Source organism: Diabrotica virgifera, chromosome 2 (genome assembly GCF_917563875.1).
Source record: "Diabrotica virgifera virgifera chromosome 2, PGI_DIABVI_V3a".
NCBI lineage: Eukaryota > Metazoa > Arthropoda > Insecta > Coleoptera > Chrysomelidae > Diabrotica > Diabrotica virgifera.
In genome coordinates, this window is record NC_065444.1 from 94,058,742 (window position 1) to 94,079,808 (window position 21,067).

General features: G+C 32.7%; 2 protein-coding genes across 5 annotated transcripts in view; both read right to left on the bottom strand.

The window, feature by feature from the left end:
• LOC114349497 (ABC transporter G family member 20-like) overlaps positions 1–21,067 on the bottom strand; it is a 636,826-nt gene that overhangs the window by 340,223 nt on the left and 275,536 nt on the right. The gene's annotated exons all lie outside the window — the stretch shown is intronic.
• The window catches only part of LOC114349498 (ABC transporter G family member 23-like), a 205,925-nt gene that overhangs the window by 115,117 nt on the left and 69,741 nt on the right, over positions 1–21,067 (bottom strand). For 2 of the 4 annotated variants that reach the window (XM_050643866.1, XM_050643865.1), the window contains exon 3: positions 14,117–14,276. The exons of the other annotated variants lie outside the window; for them this stretch is intronic. In XM_050643866.1, coding sequence (XP_050499823.1) covers positions 14,117–14,276 — 160 coding nt within the window. The remainder of the gene's footprint in view (positions 1–14,116; positions 14,277–21,067) is intronic. 4 annotated transcript variants of the gene reach the window in all.

Consider the following 21,067-nt stretch of genomic DNA (forward strand, 5'->3'; position numbering starts at 1 on the left):
AGATGATGCGTGGGACTAGCAACCTCACCATCATTCCTCATGCTACTTGAAACACCTCAAGGTGCCCTTTGCTCCACTTGGAGATGTATGATATATGATGATGATGAATTAATAATAGATATATTTTCTTATATCGAAGTAGGTGTAGGGAAGCGGCGCTTCCCCCGCTTCCATGGACCGTACGCCTCTGTGTCATGGAATAACCCAGAAATGTCTGGTGACGTCTAGAACGTCAGAAATCTATATAAACATATGTGTTTGACATTTTACAGTTTCAGTTGTAATTCAGATTTAGTAGTCGACAGTTGTCAGATTTTGAAAGTTTGTAATATTGTATTTGAGTTTGAATAAAGTTACTTTTAAGAACTTGTAACAATATTTTCGGAGTTATTTAAAAAAATATCTAATTTCGCAGTTCATTTGTTTAATAAAAAATGAAGCACCCACTTCTCGAGTAGAACTTTTTGATATGTTGTTTATTAAACATTTCTTAATGAGATTACAAAAAGTTCTATCTTGTTTGATTTTTTCCGAAGTGAAAATCTATATGCACTCCCCTACATACCTACACTTCAAACCGTGATTAATGCAACCATATGATTTAAAAAAAAATTTTAATCACTTACAACAAATTTTTTCACTAGACTATCAGGCAAAAGCATATCTGGAGGCAGTGTTGCCACAGGTCTTGGACAAAATTTCGGGAGACTGCTTTTATTTTTTCGGTAGAAATCGTCAAATTTCGGTAGATTTCATTTTTTTTGCTTCTTCTGCTATCACATTGCAAAAATATGATACTTTAAGGTATGACTATTCAAAAATAAACTACATTCATCATCATAATGATCAATAATCACCATTCATCATAAAATTCATTCAAAGTTCAAAATCGGCATACCTTAGAAAAATGTAATTTCTCAGCTTTCTATGTATTATAGAGCAATTTTCTTCATTTTTTTAATCCAACGTAACTCGAGTAGAGCCGTCTAACTAACGCAATACTAAATATCAAGGATGCTTTAGTTTTGTTATATTATAAGGAATTAATTTATTTATAATAAAATAAAACTGCATATTTTTTCCTGTTGTAGACTTAAAAAAAAAACTTACCACACGTGTACCTATTAACGTTTAAAATACAAATATTCTTATTTGAAAGCTGTATAATTGTTTAAACAAGTTAAAAATTTTGGTATACCTAATAAATAATAGTTATGTTATTAACATTTATAAATTACTGCAAAAATAAGGGTTTTTTTCAATTACCTCCAATTGTTTATGTATTTCAAATTAGAAACTATTAAGATCTAAAATCTACAAAGAATTTTTTATAGGCAAAAACATATTTTTTACACTTCATAATCTTTTAAAAACAAAACAATGTCGGATATTGGAGCAATTGAGAACGAGAAAAATTTTTAATGTCCTTTAGTTATGTCGAAATACTGTAAGTTAAAAAGGTACAAAATAAATTTCTCCTGTTTTGAGATTTTAATATAAATACTATTTTTAGTTTGGAATTATCTTCTATATCAAAATAAGCCACAATCCTTCAGTATTCAGATTCAGGTAGATACATTTTGCTCCTAAAATCATAATATAAAAGGACAAAGGACTGGTCGTAAAATTGATATCGGTATCTGCTGGTTAGCACATTCTGTCACAAGCTAGTAAAAGCAATTCAAGAATTCTTGAAAATTGACTAAACTGTGTTGCCAAATCTATCCGCTTAAAAAAATATTCTAATAATTTTGTTTTTTACAGGTGGATTTTACAAGTCGAGGTGGATGTGTAGGTCGCGGTAGATGCCACTAGTTCATGATACTATGACAAGAAGATAAATCAACGCGCATGGTGGTCTTGCATCCCTATCGCTCACTGTGACGTAAACCAGAGACAACTTTCCTAGCGCCAAGTTGAATTCTTTATTTGTGTTCATGTTCATTCGTGTTAATACAATAGTTATCTCTCACGTGTTGCTTCAAAACGTATTGAATGAGATTTTCGTTTATTCGTTGATGTAGTAAAAACTTTTATATTATATAGTTATATAAATTTTGTGGTGAACACGTTCAGTTTACTGTGTTAATATCACCTAATTTGTTTATCGAACGCAAGTTGCTCTCGGCTATCTGTACCTACTTTATAAAGGAGACTAATTTTTGTTTACCGTGTATAGGGCAGTGGTGGGTTGTTTAAACAATAACAATAAAAAAAGTAAAACTTTTTCGAAGGGTCGTTTTTTCGTGTTTCCTAGAGACAAACAGATACGTAAAGTGTGGGTCTCCAACTGTTTTCAGCGAGACAAATTTAATGTAGATACCGCGAGAATAATATGCTCAAAACATTTTACAGAAGCTGACTATTGTTTAAAAGAAAAACTATTGGGATTACCTGACAAGTGGAAGTTAAGAAATGATGCAATACCTTCTTTTCATTTATTAAAGACCCCAAGTGCTAAAACATCGATTGAAAATACACGCAAAAGAAGAATAGAGATAAGAAATATATTAAAAAACATGTAAGTATTTTGATTTTATACACAATTTAACGACAGACAAAATGTTTCTATAGATACTAATGGCCATTTTAATAGAACTCTGAATTCGAAGTAACACTTTATTTTTGATAGCTCCATAAATAACTCATTTTTGATGTATTTTTTACTACGAATATGGTAATGAAATGTGTTCTTTATATATTTAACTTTTACTACAGAGAAAACACAAATGAACTACAACCTGAAATGTCAAATATGTTAGATCAGATTGCAAAACAAGCAGTTCTTAAAAGAAACTTGCGACACAAAATTTAAGGATATCACTACTCAAATTGTAATGTAAGAGAAAAAACCTATTTTTAAAATCTACAAATTTGCATAATACATATTTGTTATGATCTACTTAAAAATTATTTAATTTCAGTGAAAACGACATAGTCAAAAAGCCATGGAACGAATAAAGAATTTGCAAACTGAAAATAAAAAATTGAAGGAACTTCTTAGTAGAGAGAAGAAGGAAAAAAGTAATTCTTGAAAGAATTTTTACTAAAGGGCAGTTAAAAAAATTAAAAACTAAAATCAAATTAAGTGGTCAATTGAAGATATTGCTTCAGCAATTTCTTTGCACGCTGCAGGGGCAAGGTCCTATCGTTTATTAAGAAAAAGAGGCTACCTCCTTCCAGCTGTAGGAACGTTAAGACGATGGGAATCCGGATGCTAACGATAAATCGTTTACTTGGGTAAACCACGTTTCTGGGGGTGGTTTACTAAAACCAACCCTGGAATTTGTAACTAAATGTAGTGAACTGGAACATATTTTTCGTACTTATAATCGCTGTACATTAAAAATTAGTAAACACTATCTGCAAAACCTATTAAAAGCCGCAAAACAAGTAAATCTCAGTGACGACGTTAAATTACTTTTTTTAGATGTAAAATGTATTTTAAAATAAGGATGCTAAATAAAAATATTAAAGATAATTAGGTATAATATCCGCAAGAGAAAAATCATAAAAATTGTCAAATAATATCAAAAATAAATAAATAATAATAAATAATATTCATAAAGTCTGAAGTATGACACGCTTTTCGTTTATTTTTCAAATTATTTACGTTTAATCGGCTTTGTATAATATTTATTTTATGTCTTATAGCTTTATTTATTTTGTTTGTAATGTACACAATCAAATCGTAGATTCATATAATTCTATAATTAATTTTACAAATTAATTATGCATTTTCAAACCACGTATTCACATAAAGTAGCTAGTTATGAATTCTTAGTGCAACATATGGCATCAAGGGCCACTCACCGTTAACAGTTCAAGATTCAAGTTATTCATTTTTAGTAATGAAACAGCGTTGCCATATGATTCATCGTCAAAATAAGTTACACACAAGTTCCCTGGTTTAGTATCGCAGTGACGTCATGCGCCAGTCGATCGAATTTAGAATTGCAAGTGTGCATATCTTCCTGTCATAGTATCATGCCACTAGCTAAGTCGCGGTCGATGTCGAGAGCATATAGCAAGGAGGTACGCGCTGTCAGTGGAGCTAGAACCACTATTAGTGAAGTAGTTTAATGAAATTTGAATGACAAAAAGACTGTGCTTTTGCGATGTTGTGTCAGTCAAGTGATGATAGTGACGAAATGTCAGCTGTAAATAATCAGATCCTCCTTCATATTTTAAAAATTTACTGAATTTAATTACTTTAGAAATTCAAAAATAAACTGAATACAAAAAAGGGATTATATTATAAAAAGTATTAACTCAGATAGCGCAGTTAATGACAACTTGGCTTCGAACGGACCAATCACAGAAAAGCATCCTTGTAGGCCGCGCAGTAGACATCCATGAAAAATAAACTCATTTTATTTTCAAAAGCATCGATGTAAACCTCCTCGATGGCATCGCGCTAAACCTCAATCGCGACTTACCTGATCTGTTCGCTTCCATTCATTAAAATATGTTTGTTTTATTTTACATGGATGTCGACATCGACCGCAACCGACAGCCCAAGTAGCAATTTTTCGACGCATTGGTTGTCAGTACAAACAAATGCACTGTATATAACGTTGCCACAGTGGACTTTCAGTTGTTTCGGCCAACGACCCCTAACCCGACTGACATTACTATGTTACAACGTTAAGTAATATCTTTAGTTATATGGGCAACTAAGTTATTACTAAAAAAAAAAAAAAAATAAAACGGGATAATACCCGAAGGTTGGCTGTATACCATCTAGTTAAATAAAATTAACATGAAGTAAAACTCCCTAGTGTAGTTGGTATATTTAATAAAAATTATAAAAATTTTTTTTTTTTTTAAATCCAAACGGATTACGTTCAAAACGTTTTCGGACTTATCAGTCCATCATCAGTGAACCTAAAAGTAAGTAATCTCACTTAGTAAAATTGAAAAGGGTGAAATTTTGAATGTTAAAAATTGAAAAGTGTGGTTACGATTACTTACTCTCTGTCCTTGCTAAATAGCCACAATGCCAAACACTGGTCAAGATGTATGTTCTAACTACATGGTGAAATCTGATCTACAATTTGGCTTACATTGGATGCCAACGGATTAGTACTAGGAACATGATGCTCTACTCCATTAATTAAGAGATTTTTTTATAATTAGGTCTACATTGAACTACGTTTAGTCTGTCAATGATTTAGAAGGAAGTTGAAATACTTCAAATGTCAGTAACATTGACATCCAGGAAAGGGAATTTTTAAGGTATTAACCAAGGTCAAGATCCAATGTGGTTACGGAACTTTAAGTTTAAGACTGTGTTGGAATTTTAATTTTTAATGTTAGAATTTAAAATTTACTATTTTTATAAAAATATTACAACCATTACCATAAACTTGACTATAAAATTAAATTTGATCGAACTTATTGTCATAATATGGTAATGAAAACAAAATGTAGGATAGAATTATTGGTTAATGAAAGTTAATAATTTTTTTGGCCTAAAATAGCCTTGTGGGTGAAAGTTAAAACGTTGAAGTGATACAACCGTTGTTTAGTGTGTATAGAAATATAAATTTGTTAACTGTAATGTTGGTTGTATAAGTCTAGTAAGATATTGATTCTGTATGAAATTAACCAATTAAAAAAATTTGGTGAGAATTGAGGTAACTGATATAAGATTGTTAAGTGAAAAATATAAATAATTGACGGGATGTGAAAATGTGTTAGTTATAGTCAAAAATATAGGAAGTATTATAACATTATGCATATAAAAGAAAATGGAATTATTTGATTGTTAAATTAAAACTAAGTTGATAAAATGTGTAAATGAACAAAAGATTCAAAAGAAGTGCGTCAACCGGATGCACAAGACACAAACTGTATTTGGAAAATAATTAAAAGTTAAAAATAGTAAAATAAGAATAAAGTTGTAAAGTTAGAGATTAGAGTGGCTAGAAAGATAGATGCAACATATTAAATTTTTGAATTTTTAAGAAAAAAAGTTTTTTAAAAAAGAAGAAAAATGAAAAATAAAAGAAAAAGAAAGAGAAAAATAAACTAAAAAGGAAAAAGGACCTGTATGAAAAAGGAAGAATTAAATGAATAGCGTAGTAAAACATTTTGGAAAAGATCAAGGAACGAAGTAAAGACCCAAGCGGCGAATAGACAAATAGATAAGGTCAATGATTTATGAAGGGAAAAGTAGGGTGAGAAAATGGCAAAGGGTGAATTAGTTGTGTTGGTGTTACTGAGGGTTGTAGAGTAAATGATTAGTATGAAAGGAGATTTTGGAAATAGAAGGAAGTGAAGTATGAAAAAGAAGGTTAAGTTAAAGGTTTTATGGGTGAGGTCAGGAAAGTTGCTAAGAGTGAAGGATAAATTGAAAAAACAAGGAATTTAGGAAAAAAGTTGACGGTGAATGGGAGTAAAATTGCGATTAAGGGAGGTTTGTCTATTCACACAATTGGGACTGGACCTCAAGTCTCGGATAATCTCCAAATCCTCATACAAGTCCAATCGGAGTGTGTTTTTCTGCTGTATATTGTGCACCAACTGGACACCCTCAGGAATCTTAAGTTCATGTCTATTGACTTTAAGGTGATGTGAGAAGGAGGAAGTAGTATCTCTCTTACTATGTTCTAGGGATCTGGTGGCAAGAGATCTACAAGTTCTACCGATGTAGGTAGCATCACAATCTGAGCAAGAGAGTTTATATACACCACTACGGTTCATGTAGTTGATTGGATCCTTAGTATTGGTCAAACTCTTGTTAAGGGTGTTATTAACTTTAAAAGAAATTTTTATATTATCACAGGAGTTGGTAATAATGTATTTAACTCTTTCAGATAGATTAGGGTCATGGAAAGGCAATGAAGCATAAATCGGAGTTGTTGTAGATGAAGTAGAAGAAAAAGCTGACTGTTGAAGTAATCTGAGCTCTCTTTTATGTTGGAGTTTATTGATGATATCAGGGTCATAACCATTGTTTATAGCAATCTGTTTAATGATGTTTAATTCTTTGTTAAATTCTGTTGATGAAAGAGGAATAGAATTTAATCTGTGGATAAAACTACGGAATGAAGAAAGTTTGTGGGAAAGAGGATGATTAGATGATGAATGAATTACCTGATCTGTTTGAGTAGGTTTACGGTAGATCCCAAAGCTGAAATGGTCATCTAGTCTGGTGATAGAAAGGTCTAAGAAATTAATGGAGTTAGAAGTTTCTAGTTCCATAGTGAAAGTGATTTTTGGATGAATTTGATTTATTTTATGAAGTAAATTCTGTGCTGAGTTGGAATCGCCTGAGATCAGAAGTAAACAATCATCTACAAAACGGAACCAGTGTAAAATCTCAGTATTTTTTATGATATAGTTGGATTCTAAATGATCCATAAACACATCAGCTAGGAACGGGGATAAGCAACTACCCATTGCTAGACCATCAGGTTGTTGGTAAAAGTTGTTATTGAAAACAAAGTAATCTTGAGATAGACAATGTCTATGGTTGGTAATAAGGTATATTTTAAGTAATATTGGTAATGTTGTTTAATGCACCATTTTGGTTTTTTTTGGGATGTAAAGAAAATAAAAACACAAAATATAAAAAATGCAGGCATTTTCTAATACCTTTAAAAGCACCATCAATACATTAAATTTATACAAAACATCTTTAACATAAATTCTGGCTTTTATATTAAAATTATATTTTTTAAATTTACATATTTTTTGTTAAAAAGGTGATAAAAAATGAGCGCGTGTGTTTTTTAAAGGTGGAATATCCATATTTGACGGTAATCTGAGATGCCTTTATAAATTTCACATCAGGTAATTTTGTTTCAAGTCCTTATTTATGTATTTATATAAATTTAAATACCTGATATGATGTCAAAATAGTTTATTTTTATATAGGTAAAAAAACATAACCAGTCCGACTCTTTGAGCAACCATTGCACGCAGGCACTTTTTATAGTCGCTTCAGTTGTCTTATGCAACGCTTAAGGTTACCTAGGCAACGTCAAGACAACTCAAAAATCGTCCACCAAATTAGTGCAGAATTGGGTCGTCTTCTAGGCAATAACAACGTTGTAACAAAACGTTGCCACGCGGTAGACAACGTTGTCGCGTCGACAAATTGCTACTTGGGAGCTACAGCTCCACCGCGACTTACTTGTTCTGTGCTTACTCTGGCAGCGTTTAGACACCGCGGTAAATCCGAGTAATTTATCGACGTCGATATCGAGTTTTAATTTATCGTTGTGCGTAAACGGTACATCGCAGCGATTTATCGGAATTGGAGTTGGATTGGAGTCGGTATCGGATTGCATCAGTTTATTGTAAAGATCGAGTTGTTTCAGTTTATAACACAGGCCTACAGAAAAAAATTTTTGTTTTGGTGCCGTTAATCTTTAAGCTGGTTTTTACTATATTAGGGGCGATAAATCGAAATATGGATTCCGTTTTTTTGTATCAGCTCTAGTTTTATGGATATGGCACATTTCGAAATTAGTAATTTTAATATTTGAGATAATAAAGAATATGATATTCAAAGGAATATACATTGTTAATTAAACTTCTTCCTCGGTACACCTGTTGTTCTCACTGTATTATGCAAGAAATAATACTTTAATGTCGTTAATCACCAAAAACAATCGCCTGATTTGCCTTCAGCCAGACGCCCAGTAGCCCACTCAAAGGAATTACCCATCCCAGTATTCCAAAAGTTACCTGACATTTGTGAGGATGAAGGTGACATATTTCTGACTCTAAGAAATACAGTGATAGTGATTACGATGGGGCAATAGCAAACCCACAACTATTTAGTCAAGAAAAACTAAGCGATCTCGTTAGAGATTTAGCCTTATCGAAGGAAGCGTCGGAACTTCTGGCTTCAAGACTAAATGATAAAAATTTACTGGAACAAGGCACAAATGTTACTTTTTATAAAACAAGGGAAAAGGAACTGATACCGTTCTTTAACCAAGAAGAAAACCTTACTTTTTGTTTGACATTAAGGGGCTCTTGGAGAAAATGGGACTTCCACACTACGATGCAAATGAATGGCGTTTGTTTATTGATAGCTCCAAGCGCAGTTTGAAATGTGTTCTGCTTCACAATGGAAACAAGTTTGGCTTAATACCAATTGCTCATTCAACCGTGATGAAAGAAGAATATGCTACAATAGCTTGAGTTTTACAGAAGATAAAATACCAGGAACATCGCTGGGTGATTTGTATAGACTTTCTTCTTGGGCAGCAAAGCGGTTACACAAAATATCCTGTTTCTTGTGCCACAGGGATAGTGGGACCGAAAAAAACCACTGGACTAAAAAAGAATGGCCTAAGAGAAAAACTAATTGGGCAAAAGAACATTATTGCAGTCGAACCAAAGAAAATAATCTTACCACCCCTCCATATTAAGCTAGGCCTAATGAAGCAATTCGTTAAGGCACTTGATTCTAATGGACCATGCTTCACCTACATAGGAAGGAAACTGCCCCAGATAAGCACGGAAAACCTTAAAGCTGGAATCTTTGGTGGACCGCAGATCGGACTTCTTAAAAAGGATCCGGCTTTTGTGGGGTCAATGAATGAGGTATAGAAAAAAGCTTGGCTTTCATTTGTGGACATTATAAAAAATTTTCTGGGAAATCACAAAAGTGAAAACTATACTGAGCTGGTAAACCATTTGCTGAATAACTTCCAATCAATTTGATGTAATATGAGCATCAAAGTCTACTATCTTTACAGCCACCTGGACCGTTTCCCTGAAAACTTAGATGACACAAGTGAGGTGAGAGATTTCACCGAGACATAAAAACCATGGAGGACCACTCCCAAGGAAGATGGAACACCCATATGATGGCAGATTTTTGCTGGAGTTTGAAGAGAGACTGTTTAAAAGTTCAATCCAGGAAATCACGCAAGCGAAGCTTTCGTTACTTCAAGCAAAGAATATAGACCTTATAGAAGGGTACTGCCCTGTAATGCTTCACCATAGGATTTTGTGCACCAACTGAGTTGGTGTACGTGGCCTGACAATGCCTACGGTATTTTCAAGGGACAAATAAACGTGACCATCTATTCCATTCAAACTCTTCTTCTATGAGAGTATACATTCGTTGCGTCAAGTAAAGTCTTTTTATATTTTGTTAGTTTTTTTCTCAAAACTAATTGTATATCTGTTTCATTGTACAAAGGGTTTTATTGTAGTTAAATGGTTTAAAATATACGTATTTTCTAATTGTGTGATTTTATTTCAATTTAGTATATTCATATCAGCATATTCATATTTTACTGCATAAAAGCTGTCATGACCTACGTTATCTTGAAAACTAGAGCTGATAGGGCAAAACTAAAGCCATATGCGGAATCAGCACCCCAATTATACCTAAAATCAGCTCTAAACACTTTGGCACCAAAAACACTGTAGGCCTGTGAATCAATCGGAACAATATATCGCAACGTCTAAACAGCTTAAAAAAATCAATAAATCGTAGCATTTTATAATCACAATAAATTGCTGGCATTTATCGTGGCGTCTAAACGCAACTTAACACTTAAACGCCCAAGGGTGGGTAAAAAATGTCCACCTAATTCGTATTCCCTTGTAACATATTTATTATGCGTTTAAAAATGCTTTAAAAATTATTTATTGTTAAAAAAACAGTCCTTTATCGAATGCTAATTTGGTTCTACCGATATTTTTGAAAATAAAAGTAATATTTGAGTTAAATATGGGTGGGCATAAAAAGTACACTTTTGGTAAAACTTGTTACTAAAGGTTTCTATATAATTTCTCGTTGGTAGGAACATAATCTATATACTTATCGACGTATAATTGCATAATCGGCATAATTATCCGCCAATGAGAAGGCTGAAAGGAAGACTGTGGAGAAAATCGACAAAGCTGAATTACTGGCTTTTACTGGTATGTTAATTTTGATGTTAATTGTAATTTTGTTGTAAGGTTTGTAAATTGTTTATATTAATATTTTAGAAGATGCTGTGTTTGTTAAGCATAAGATTCTTCAGTTTAATCCATTTGCAACAACTTTCAATAAATATATTAGCTATTTTCGAGGTGGACATTTTTTACCCACCCTTGGGCATACATGGAACCTAAAAAAGGTTGGGCGTTTAAGGGTTAAGGGCCGGTCCTTTCTGTTCCGAAACCCGGTTAGATGAATTTTGCATGACAAAATTCCTCTAACCGGGGTTTAATCGGGGCAGAAGGTACCGACCCTAAGTCGTTACCAAGCCATAGGGCTTTTCATTCACTGTCATTTGTTTTGAGCTTCTGTCATATGTCGTATAATCCGTGTATATTAATATTATACACAGATTATACAACATATGACAGAAGCTCGAAATAAATGACAATTGATGAAAAGCCCTATTGCTGAACTTGATAATGAACCCTAAAAAGCAGAGCTGAGAGATTGCAGATGCAATAGGTGGAAGAACGGTTAAATTATTTTTTTTTACTTTTCTTTTGAAACTTATTTACCTCAGTTCATTTAAATCTACTCCTATGTATTAAGTGATTACAGAAATTTATAAAAACTATACAATAAAAACTAATAGTCGAGAACAAAGGAAATGGGATAAAGTGATTTTAATAGGCTATGGTTTAATAGGTTATGGTTTAATAGGTTACTAATGGAACGATTAGATAAATTTTGAACATCTTTAACAACTAAATAATACATTCTTTCACGGTTTTTGCTGTAAATTTTAAAGAACCGCTTGGATATTTGGCGTACGCATAGCTAACATGTCAAAGAAAAAAAGTGATATGGTGCCGATGTGTGCTTTTGCCCTGGGGGTGACTTTCAGCCCATCTCGGGGATGAAAAAATATATGTCCAAGATAAGTCTCGAAACTGACTAATTTTAAGCAACTTTTGCTGTATAGAGTTTTTTCACCAAATCAATACTTTTCGAGTTATTTGCAAGTGAATATGTTCATTTTTCAACAAAATAACCCGTTTTTAGGCGGTTTTTCGCGAATAACTCAAAACGTAAGCATTTTGTCGAAAAAAATATTCTTAGCAGAACTATCGCTTATAAAGCATTGAAAAAAACGGTGTATATATTAGGTCTCTATACCTAGCAAAAGCAGATTTATAGCTAATGAAAAATAGGTTTATATTCGAAAAATTCCAAATAGAATATTTCAATGTGAAATATCCAAATACTGAAGCATTCTTGGGGAAAACACATTACAACTTTTTTAAAGTGTCTAAAATAAAAAGTGTCTTTATTTCTGTTTTTATAAAAAAAAATTCTAGCATCAAATGTAAGCAAGTTACGCTCAAAATAAAGTTGGTCCCTTTTGTTTTGACAAAAAAAAAAGGAAGATCACCCTCTAATTAGCAACTTAAATGGATTAATCGTTACAGCTTCACAAGTTACTTTACTTATGTTGTGATTATAATATGATCTGTAAGTTTCATCGATTCAAAGTGCTTATTTTTGAAAAAATTTGGTTTTAAAGTAAAATTTTTTTAAATTTAAATTTTGAAAAAAGTGCTTTTTTCAAAATAACTTAAAAATTGTTAGATATACCAAAAATCTTAAACAATAAAAAGAGTCGGCATTACTTTTCTGAATATTTTGTATTTTTTTGTTTTTCTGTAATACAAAAATTGGTTAAGATTGGTGTTTCTAAATTTGCATATACTCGTGATAAGTGACTCGTTTAAGCTTTTTTAACTAGCGCTATTTCAAAAATAAGGACTTTAAAAAGGTGAAACTTACAGATGATATGATCAATACATACGTGAGTAAAAAACTTGTGAAGCGGTAACAATTAAGTTAATTTGAAATGCTAATTAGGGGGTGATGTTCCCGATTTCTTACCAAAAAAAAGGGGCCAACTTTATTTTGAGCGTAACTTGTTTACTTTTGATGCTAAAACAAAGAATGTGTGTGTGTACTTTGTACGCACGTAAGAAGATATTCTTCTATTATATAGGTAATTTAAACGAAGTAAATATACTTAACAGGTTATTTGTGTTTTATTTAAAAATTAAACTAACTTTCTTATCTACCACTTTCATAAAATTTTTATTAAAACAACCAAAAATAAAAAAAAAATGTGAGTCGCCCAGGATTAGAACCCGCGTCCTTCCAATCTCGGAGCTAACGCCCTACCAACCACTCCAGCGAGGTCCTTGTAAATGACGTGTAAGTTTCGGATATAATTACACAACACGGCGACAATTAGTGTAAAAATGTTATGCCTATACAATATTTTATTATTTTACCACAGAGAAACACAAATCCAAAAACACAAGAATTATAATAAATAATACATTTACTAAAAACACTAATTAAAAGAATATATTAGTGTTCATTAAAAGAATATATGACTTATTTGCACGGTTACAGATACATACATACCTATCTTGAAAGATTAGCAATGAACTACATGCTGTCTGTGTGCGCAGGCGCGCAGATTTATGTACAATTTTACCCTCAATCGAATCGCCGCTAAAGAAGAATATCTTCAAAAATTTAAAAAAAAACAAAATTTTTTAAACACTTAAAAAAAGTTAAAATGAGTTTTCCCCAAAAAAGTGCTTCGTTTTTGGTTATGGCACGTTAAAATATTCGATTTGGAATTTAACGAATATGAACCTATTTTTCATTAGCTATAACTCTGCTTTTACTAGGTATAGTGACCTAATATATACACCATGTTTTTCACTTTTTTAGGTGCTATATTTTTGAAGTTTTTTTTTTCGACCAATTACTTACTTTTTGAGTTATTTGCGAAAAACCGTCTGAAAGCGTGGTTATTTTGTAGAAAAATTAATATATTCACTCGCAAATTACTCGAAAAGTATTAACTTGAGCTTTATAGAACAAAAGTTGCTTAGAATTAGTCATTTTATCCATTTCATTTCAGTCAAATTTCAAATAAATTTCAAAATTTATCAGTCTTTCAACTTATAAGATATATATGTACACAAAAAATAAAGTTTTTATTTTGATAACGAAAGACAAATACTATTAAACAAATTTTGAAGTTATTTGAAGAAATCATATGAAAATATTTTCCACAATCAACTAAGTATTCTCATTACTTTTAATGATAGCCTCATACATATTTCAATAAACAAATATACGAATACATACTTGTGGCATATATCCAATTTTATTCCCCTGTACAGAGCTACCCTTGTCTCCTACTTTACTATTTAAAACCCATATTTGTCCACTGTCGACCTTTTTCCGTCCTACTAGTGTATTTAATAATGTGGTTTTACCACAACCACTAGCCCCCAGTAATCCATATCTGAAACAATATAAAATAAATAAATGTTTATTTTTTAATTTTGTTGCCATAATACATTTTTATTTTAAAATGCTAAAGGTATACTACATTCGCTCTCGCGAGATTTTTTTTGACACTGACGTTAGTAATTTCTTTTTTGAAAAATTCAGTTGTCAGAAGTGACTGGAAATTACTACAAAACATAAAACATATAAAAATAACATAAACCTTACGCCAATCAATATTTATTTATTTAAACCATTATAATGTATTGATAGCAAATGAGAAAATTATTTATTGTACAAAATAAAAATATTTTGTAGAAATAAACTTCACAAAATTTTATGAGATTAGTAGACACTCCCACTATTTCTAATAATTCTTCTTTTTTTAATGAAAGATTAAGTTGATTTGAGTTGATTTTAGCAGTTAATAGTGTGAGGTAGGAATTTTTGTGTTGTACATTTCCTATTTCGAATGTCTCAAAAAAAATCTCGCGAGAGCGAATGTAGTATACTTATTATTATCTCTTTTGTGTTTACACTTTTAATCAAATGTCCTGGTGAATTAACAACAACCAGTGTCTTTTCTTCCTCATCCACCTGTATCTACGTATGTGTGTATACATTGAGTATGTTTGAGTTGGAATAAATTCATAATAAATTCAATAATAAATTCATTTTCTCAAGAATGGGTGACTCTGGAGATAAATCCCGAAACTGGTCGATTTTTATTTTTAAACTATAATTTTTGGCATATTATATACATACATATACCATACTAAAAATATAGACCATACTTCGGGAAAAATGATAATAGATGAACACGAAATTCGAACAACCTGGTATCATTATATAAATGAACTGTATCATGGTGATAGACTCGAAGAACTGGAGACTTTGGGTGTAGGTGAAGGACCAGAAATACTAAAATCGGAAATACTACATGCTATTAAATTGACAAAAAAAAAAAAAGAAAGCCGTTGGTCCTGACCACATACCGACAGATATGTTAAATCTCATAAATGAGGAAAACATTAGAATGCTGGTCAAACTTTTCAATGATGTTTATTTGACTGGTGATATCCCTGAAGATTGACTAAAATCCGAATTTATAACCGTACCAAAAAAACAACGTCCGAAAAACTGTAGCGATTATAGAATGATAAGCCTTATGAGCCACACTATGAAAATATTTCTACGTTATCATCCACAGTAGATAGAATCAGAGATAGATGTGAAGAAGACCAGGATGAAACACAATTTGGCTTCAGAAATGGACTGGGAACCCGGGACAGCCCAAATTGAGACTTGACCTCCTTTATTTTTTGCATCCACCCTTGCTTGTCTGTGGCTGCTCTTCTCCATACACGGACTCTTCTATAATGATAACTTGCAACTTGAATAAAGTTGGGCTGGAGCTGGACTGTATATAGGTGTGGCTTTCTTTTTTGTGTTTCCAAATTATACTAATTGAACATAATATATATATTATGGAAAAAGTTACAAACCAGTATATGAAACAAAAATGTATCTTACATTATACATTAAAATTGCTATGGCAACAAATTACAATTTTTCTTCTATTCTTCTTTCAAATTCTTCAAGGTGGGCTAAAAGGAAAACTGTACATACCCCCCACCTTGAAAGAAAGTCTTTCAACACTAAGTTTCAGCCAAAGGAAGAAGGCACAAATTGGACACGGCTCTTCTTATATTTCCTCTGGAAGTGCGTAGGGACGCCACTCGTGCTACACCATCAGAACCAGTATGGAGGTGGGTAACTCGCCCGAACGTCCATTGCATAGAACCTTGATGAGGTTCTTTAAGAAGAACAAGATCATTGATCTTTAATTTAAAGTCATTTTCCTTCCATTTTTGTCTGGACTGCAATTCAGATAAATACTCCAATGATTATCTCTGCCATAGGTGCTGTCGAAGCTGTTGAAGTCTTTCGAAATGGTCCAGCCGATTAACGTTCATTTCTGAGAAATGTGAAGGTGTGAGACAGGAAAAGTCGTCAGGATCGGAAGAAAGAGGAGTAAGAGGTCGTGAATTTAAAATTGACTCAACTTGAACTAGAATTGTTTGAAAATCTTCATATGCGAGAAGAGCTTCGGACAGAACACGCTTTAAATGTCCTTTCATGGACTTTATATATATTGTACCATTGTCTGAATACAGGGCTTGGGGTTTTCCCCGTCTGGAAATAAATCGTTTCAAAGCTGCTGTGAAGGCAATACTTGTCAGGTCAGTAACGATTTCTAGGTGAACCGCCTTCGATGAGAGCCAAATAAATAAGCTAATATAAGCCTTATAAGTTTTAAATCCGCGACCGCCTCTGTCTTTTAAAACAAAAGGTCCCGCATAGTCAACTCCAGTATTAATGAAGGGAAGGTATGGAGTCACTCTTACTTCTGGGAGATTTTCCATAAGGTGAAAGTTGGAAACGGGTCGAGCCTTAAAACAAATAAAACAGTGATGAACTACCTGACGGGCCAGAGCCTTGCCGTGTATTGGCCAATAGGTTTCGCGAATTGAATAAAGCAATTGTTGAGGACCGGCATGCATTAGCCTCAGGTGTTCATGTTCAAATAATAATTTGGAAAGACTATGCTTTGGAGAAATTATAATAGGATGTTTCTTATCATATAAGTAAGAAGATTGATGTAATCTACCCCCACCCTGAGTAATCCACTTGCATCAAGAAAAGGATTCAAAGATAACAGTTTACTGTTAGATGGAATAGATTTTCCATTCAACAAGCTAAAATATTCAGTATAAAGTGATTCACGTTGAGAGAATTTGACTAAAATACTTAGAGCTAAATCAAGCTCTTCTACAGAAATAGCTCCAGATTTCATCTGCTGGGCCTTAAGTACAGCAGATGAGTTATGAATGAATCTTAAACAGTAGGCAAACGAATGCTTTAAACGACCAATTCTAGAATATCTATCAAAGGGAAATTTAAAACTTTCTATAGAAACCATTGAAATTATTTTTGGCTGTTTAGTTTCAAGTTTAGTTTTCAATTCTAAGGGTGTAAATGGCCATTCTTCAATAGATTTCAACAAAAATTCGGGGCCATGCTACCATAAATTACAGGATATGAGATTAGAGGGATTGATTCCCCTAGAAATAAAATCTGCAGGATTCTTCTTCGTCCTTACATGTCGCCAGGAAAAATTCCTGTTGAGAGATTGAATCTCTGACACCCTGTTAGCTACGAATGTTTGTAATAAATGAGGTGACGTTTGAATCCATGAAAGGGCTACAGTTGAGTCAGACCAAAGAAAAATATTATGAATATTAATCGATAAAGATTCAAGAACTTTCTTTAATAATCTGCTCAAAATCAGGGCAAAACATAGTTCAAGACGAGGTATTGTTACCCTTTTCAAAGGTGTCACCCTAGATTTGGCGCAGAGCAATTCGATTTGAACATTTCCAAATGCATTAATGGAGCGAACGTAAATGCATGAGCCATAAGCAAGTTCAGATGCATCACAGAAACCGTGAAGTTCATTTAGGAGAGAATCATGTAACTTGACGTTACGTGGTACCTCAAGATCATTTAATTTAAGCAGTTGCTCCAGAAAGGCCATCCATTCAGTATGAATTTGTGAAGGTACTACTTCATTCCAACTTAAGTTCTCTAACCACAATTGTTGCATTACCACTTTGGCCTTGATAATGACTGGACTTAAGAGTCCTAACGGATCAAATATACTGGCAATACTTGAAAGTATCGTGCGCTTCGTTATCACACTAGAAAAAACTTCGGAAGAAATAGTATATTAAAGCGAATCGGAGCTTTGAAGCCAATGAAGACCCAAAGCTTTCGTCCCATTATTGGAACCAAAGGTATATGTAGTGTCCTGAGAGTCAATAATTTGTTTGATGCCTTTTAGAACCAAGACTTCGTTGGATACCCATTTACGAAGAGGAAAACAACCTTTAGCTAAAATGGCTACGATTTGGTTACAATGCAAAATAAGTTCAGAAATTGAATCGGAGCCAGTTAGCAGATCATCCACATAGAAATCAGTAGCTATAATTTTAGATGCTTCAGGATACTCATTTAAGTGTTCCTCAGAAAGTTGTATTAAACATCGAGTAGATAAAAAACTTGCCGAAGCAGTACAGTATTCAGAAAAAAGTTTGCAAAGGTTGGGAAGGATCTGATCGCCAAACTATTTGCTGAAGGTTTCTTTGAGAAGGATCGATTAAGATTTGACTGGACATTTTTGCAATATCAGCGGATACCACATAAGAATGTTGTCTAAATCTCAGAATTATTGCAATTAAATCATTTTGAACTACTGGACCTACCATTTGTAAATCATTCAATGAAACTCCAGATGTAGTTGGTGACGAACCATTGAATACAACTCGAAGTTTTGTAGTTAGGCTAACTTCTTTTTCCACTCCATGATGAGGAAAATAGAAATTAACTGGAGACTCATTATTACATGGAGACATGTGACCCATAGATAAGTATTCGTTTATAAAATCGGAATATTTTTCCTTTAACATAGGATTCTTTTGAAACTTACGCTCAAGAGACATAAATTTACTTCTATCAATAGATTTTGACTCACCTAATTGATCAAGAGAGTCCTTAAAGAAAATTGTTACGATAAGCCTGCAATTTTTGTCCCTCTTATGAAATGACTGAAAATGTTCCTCGCAAGAGATTTCTTCCTTCGAACGTGGGGAAGAAGTAGAAATTTCCTCTATTTTCCAAAAGCGAGATAAATCGTTTACATCAGATAACCGGGAAACATTACAGATTGTCCGGTTAGACGCAGTTGGAGCAATTGGGCCAGAAACAATCCATCCTAATCTCGTTTTCTGCAAGATGGGACCAACGCGATTTAATTTTATCTGTCCTACACACAGCAAGTTATAAAATAGACCTGTTTCAATTAACAAATCTATCGATGAGTTAATATGAAAATTAGGATCAGATAGCTGAATATTAGAAGGAATTCGTAAGGAAGATATATCAACATTACAACCAGGAAGCTGATCACATATTGAGTTAGTAATTAGACAATTAATAGAACTTTTGAACGATGAATAGCAAGAACCAATTCTTAAATTACAATTGTATTTTAAATTCGAGGAAACTTGACCAAAACCAGATATTGATACATTCAAATGGTTTTTTGCTATTGACAATTTATCAAAAAAACTAGATACAATATAATTTGATTGTGAAGCACTATTCAGGAGGGCACGACATTTGTGCGCAACTCCTGCGCTATCAAAAACATTCACTAGAACTGTTGATAACAGAACAGACTTGTATTCTAGAACATAGTTAGATAGGGTTTGAGTGTTGTGTACAGTCGAGTCAGATTGAATATTCGAAGATGACTGCACTGGATTGGAATATGAAGTTAAATTGTCTGAGTTGACCGTATTGATATGCAAGAGAGAATGATGCTTTTTACCACATTTAGTACACTTTCCGTACTTACAGTTTATATTATTGTGGCCTGAATGTAGACAATTGAAACATAATTTAAGCCTTTTAACATTTTCGGCCCGATCAGAAATACTTAAATGATTGAAATCGGGACACAGACTTATTTTATGATTTATGGATTTGCAGAAAGCACAAGAAGTTTGAGTGGCTACTAGAGCTCTTGAAGATTTCTTATCGGAACTGAATCGTTCCTTATTATTCTGTCCAAGGTTGGCATCAATTTTTTCCAAAACGCCAGCCTTACCTTTTATAAAATTAATAAGATCCTTTAACGTTGCGTTTGAAGGTTTCTTAGATTCCCACTCCTGTGTGGTGTAGCAATCAAGTTTTTCTATTATAATAAATATCAGTAGGGTATCACAAGTATCAACTGGTTGGTCCAATGATTTAGGTGACCTTAAATTACCTTGAAGTTCATCTATTAATTGTCTGATGCTTGATACAGATCGCTTTGTGATTTTTGGAGGAGAAAAAAGACACTTGGTGTGATTGTATATTAATAAATCTTTGTTTGCAAATCTTTCACATAGAATTTTCCACGCGACTGAGAAATTATCCGAAGACACTGGCAAACTACTAATGACCTTTTCGGCAACACCGCTAAGAGAGGATTTCAAGTAGTGGAATTTTTGAATAGGATTTATATCTGAATTATCTAAGATTATTGACTAAAACGAATCTCTATATTCTAACCATTTCTCATAGCTTCCGCTATATTTTACTTACAATTGACGTTAGGTCGACTAGAAGGACCTGCTTGGGATTGAACATCGTTTTCTGAATTATGTTATGCATAACTTCACTGGGATTGGACTTTGATCGTAGCGATTTTGTTTTAGTAATAATAGAAAAATAATATTTTTTGAATAACTCTCTTTGGGACGTTTCCTCCTCTAAATCGTTCACCTGACATTCAATTTCGGTTTGAATTTCATCGAAATTATCTAATAAATCTACAGCTTTGTTTAATCTTAATTTGATTTCCTCATATGGAATATTATAATCATCGTTAGAAATATTGGACTCTATATCTGTGACATAATTTTTAAAAATTGTCAATTTAGATTTAAGCCCTGGTCTCTTTCTCTTGCACCTCTCAACGTTAGAAACTTGACTATGATTTTCGGACATTGTGACTTATACTGAAGTAAAAAAGAAGAAAATAAAATATGACAATAATTCTATAACGAGAAATGTCACGTAAACTCACGTAAATGTCAGATAGTTTTGACAAACTAAATTAAATGCAGAATTGTCAAATTATTATGAAGGATTGATATTAAAGAATTAGGTAATAAGTTACAAAGTAACAACAAAAAA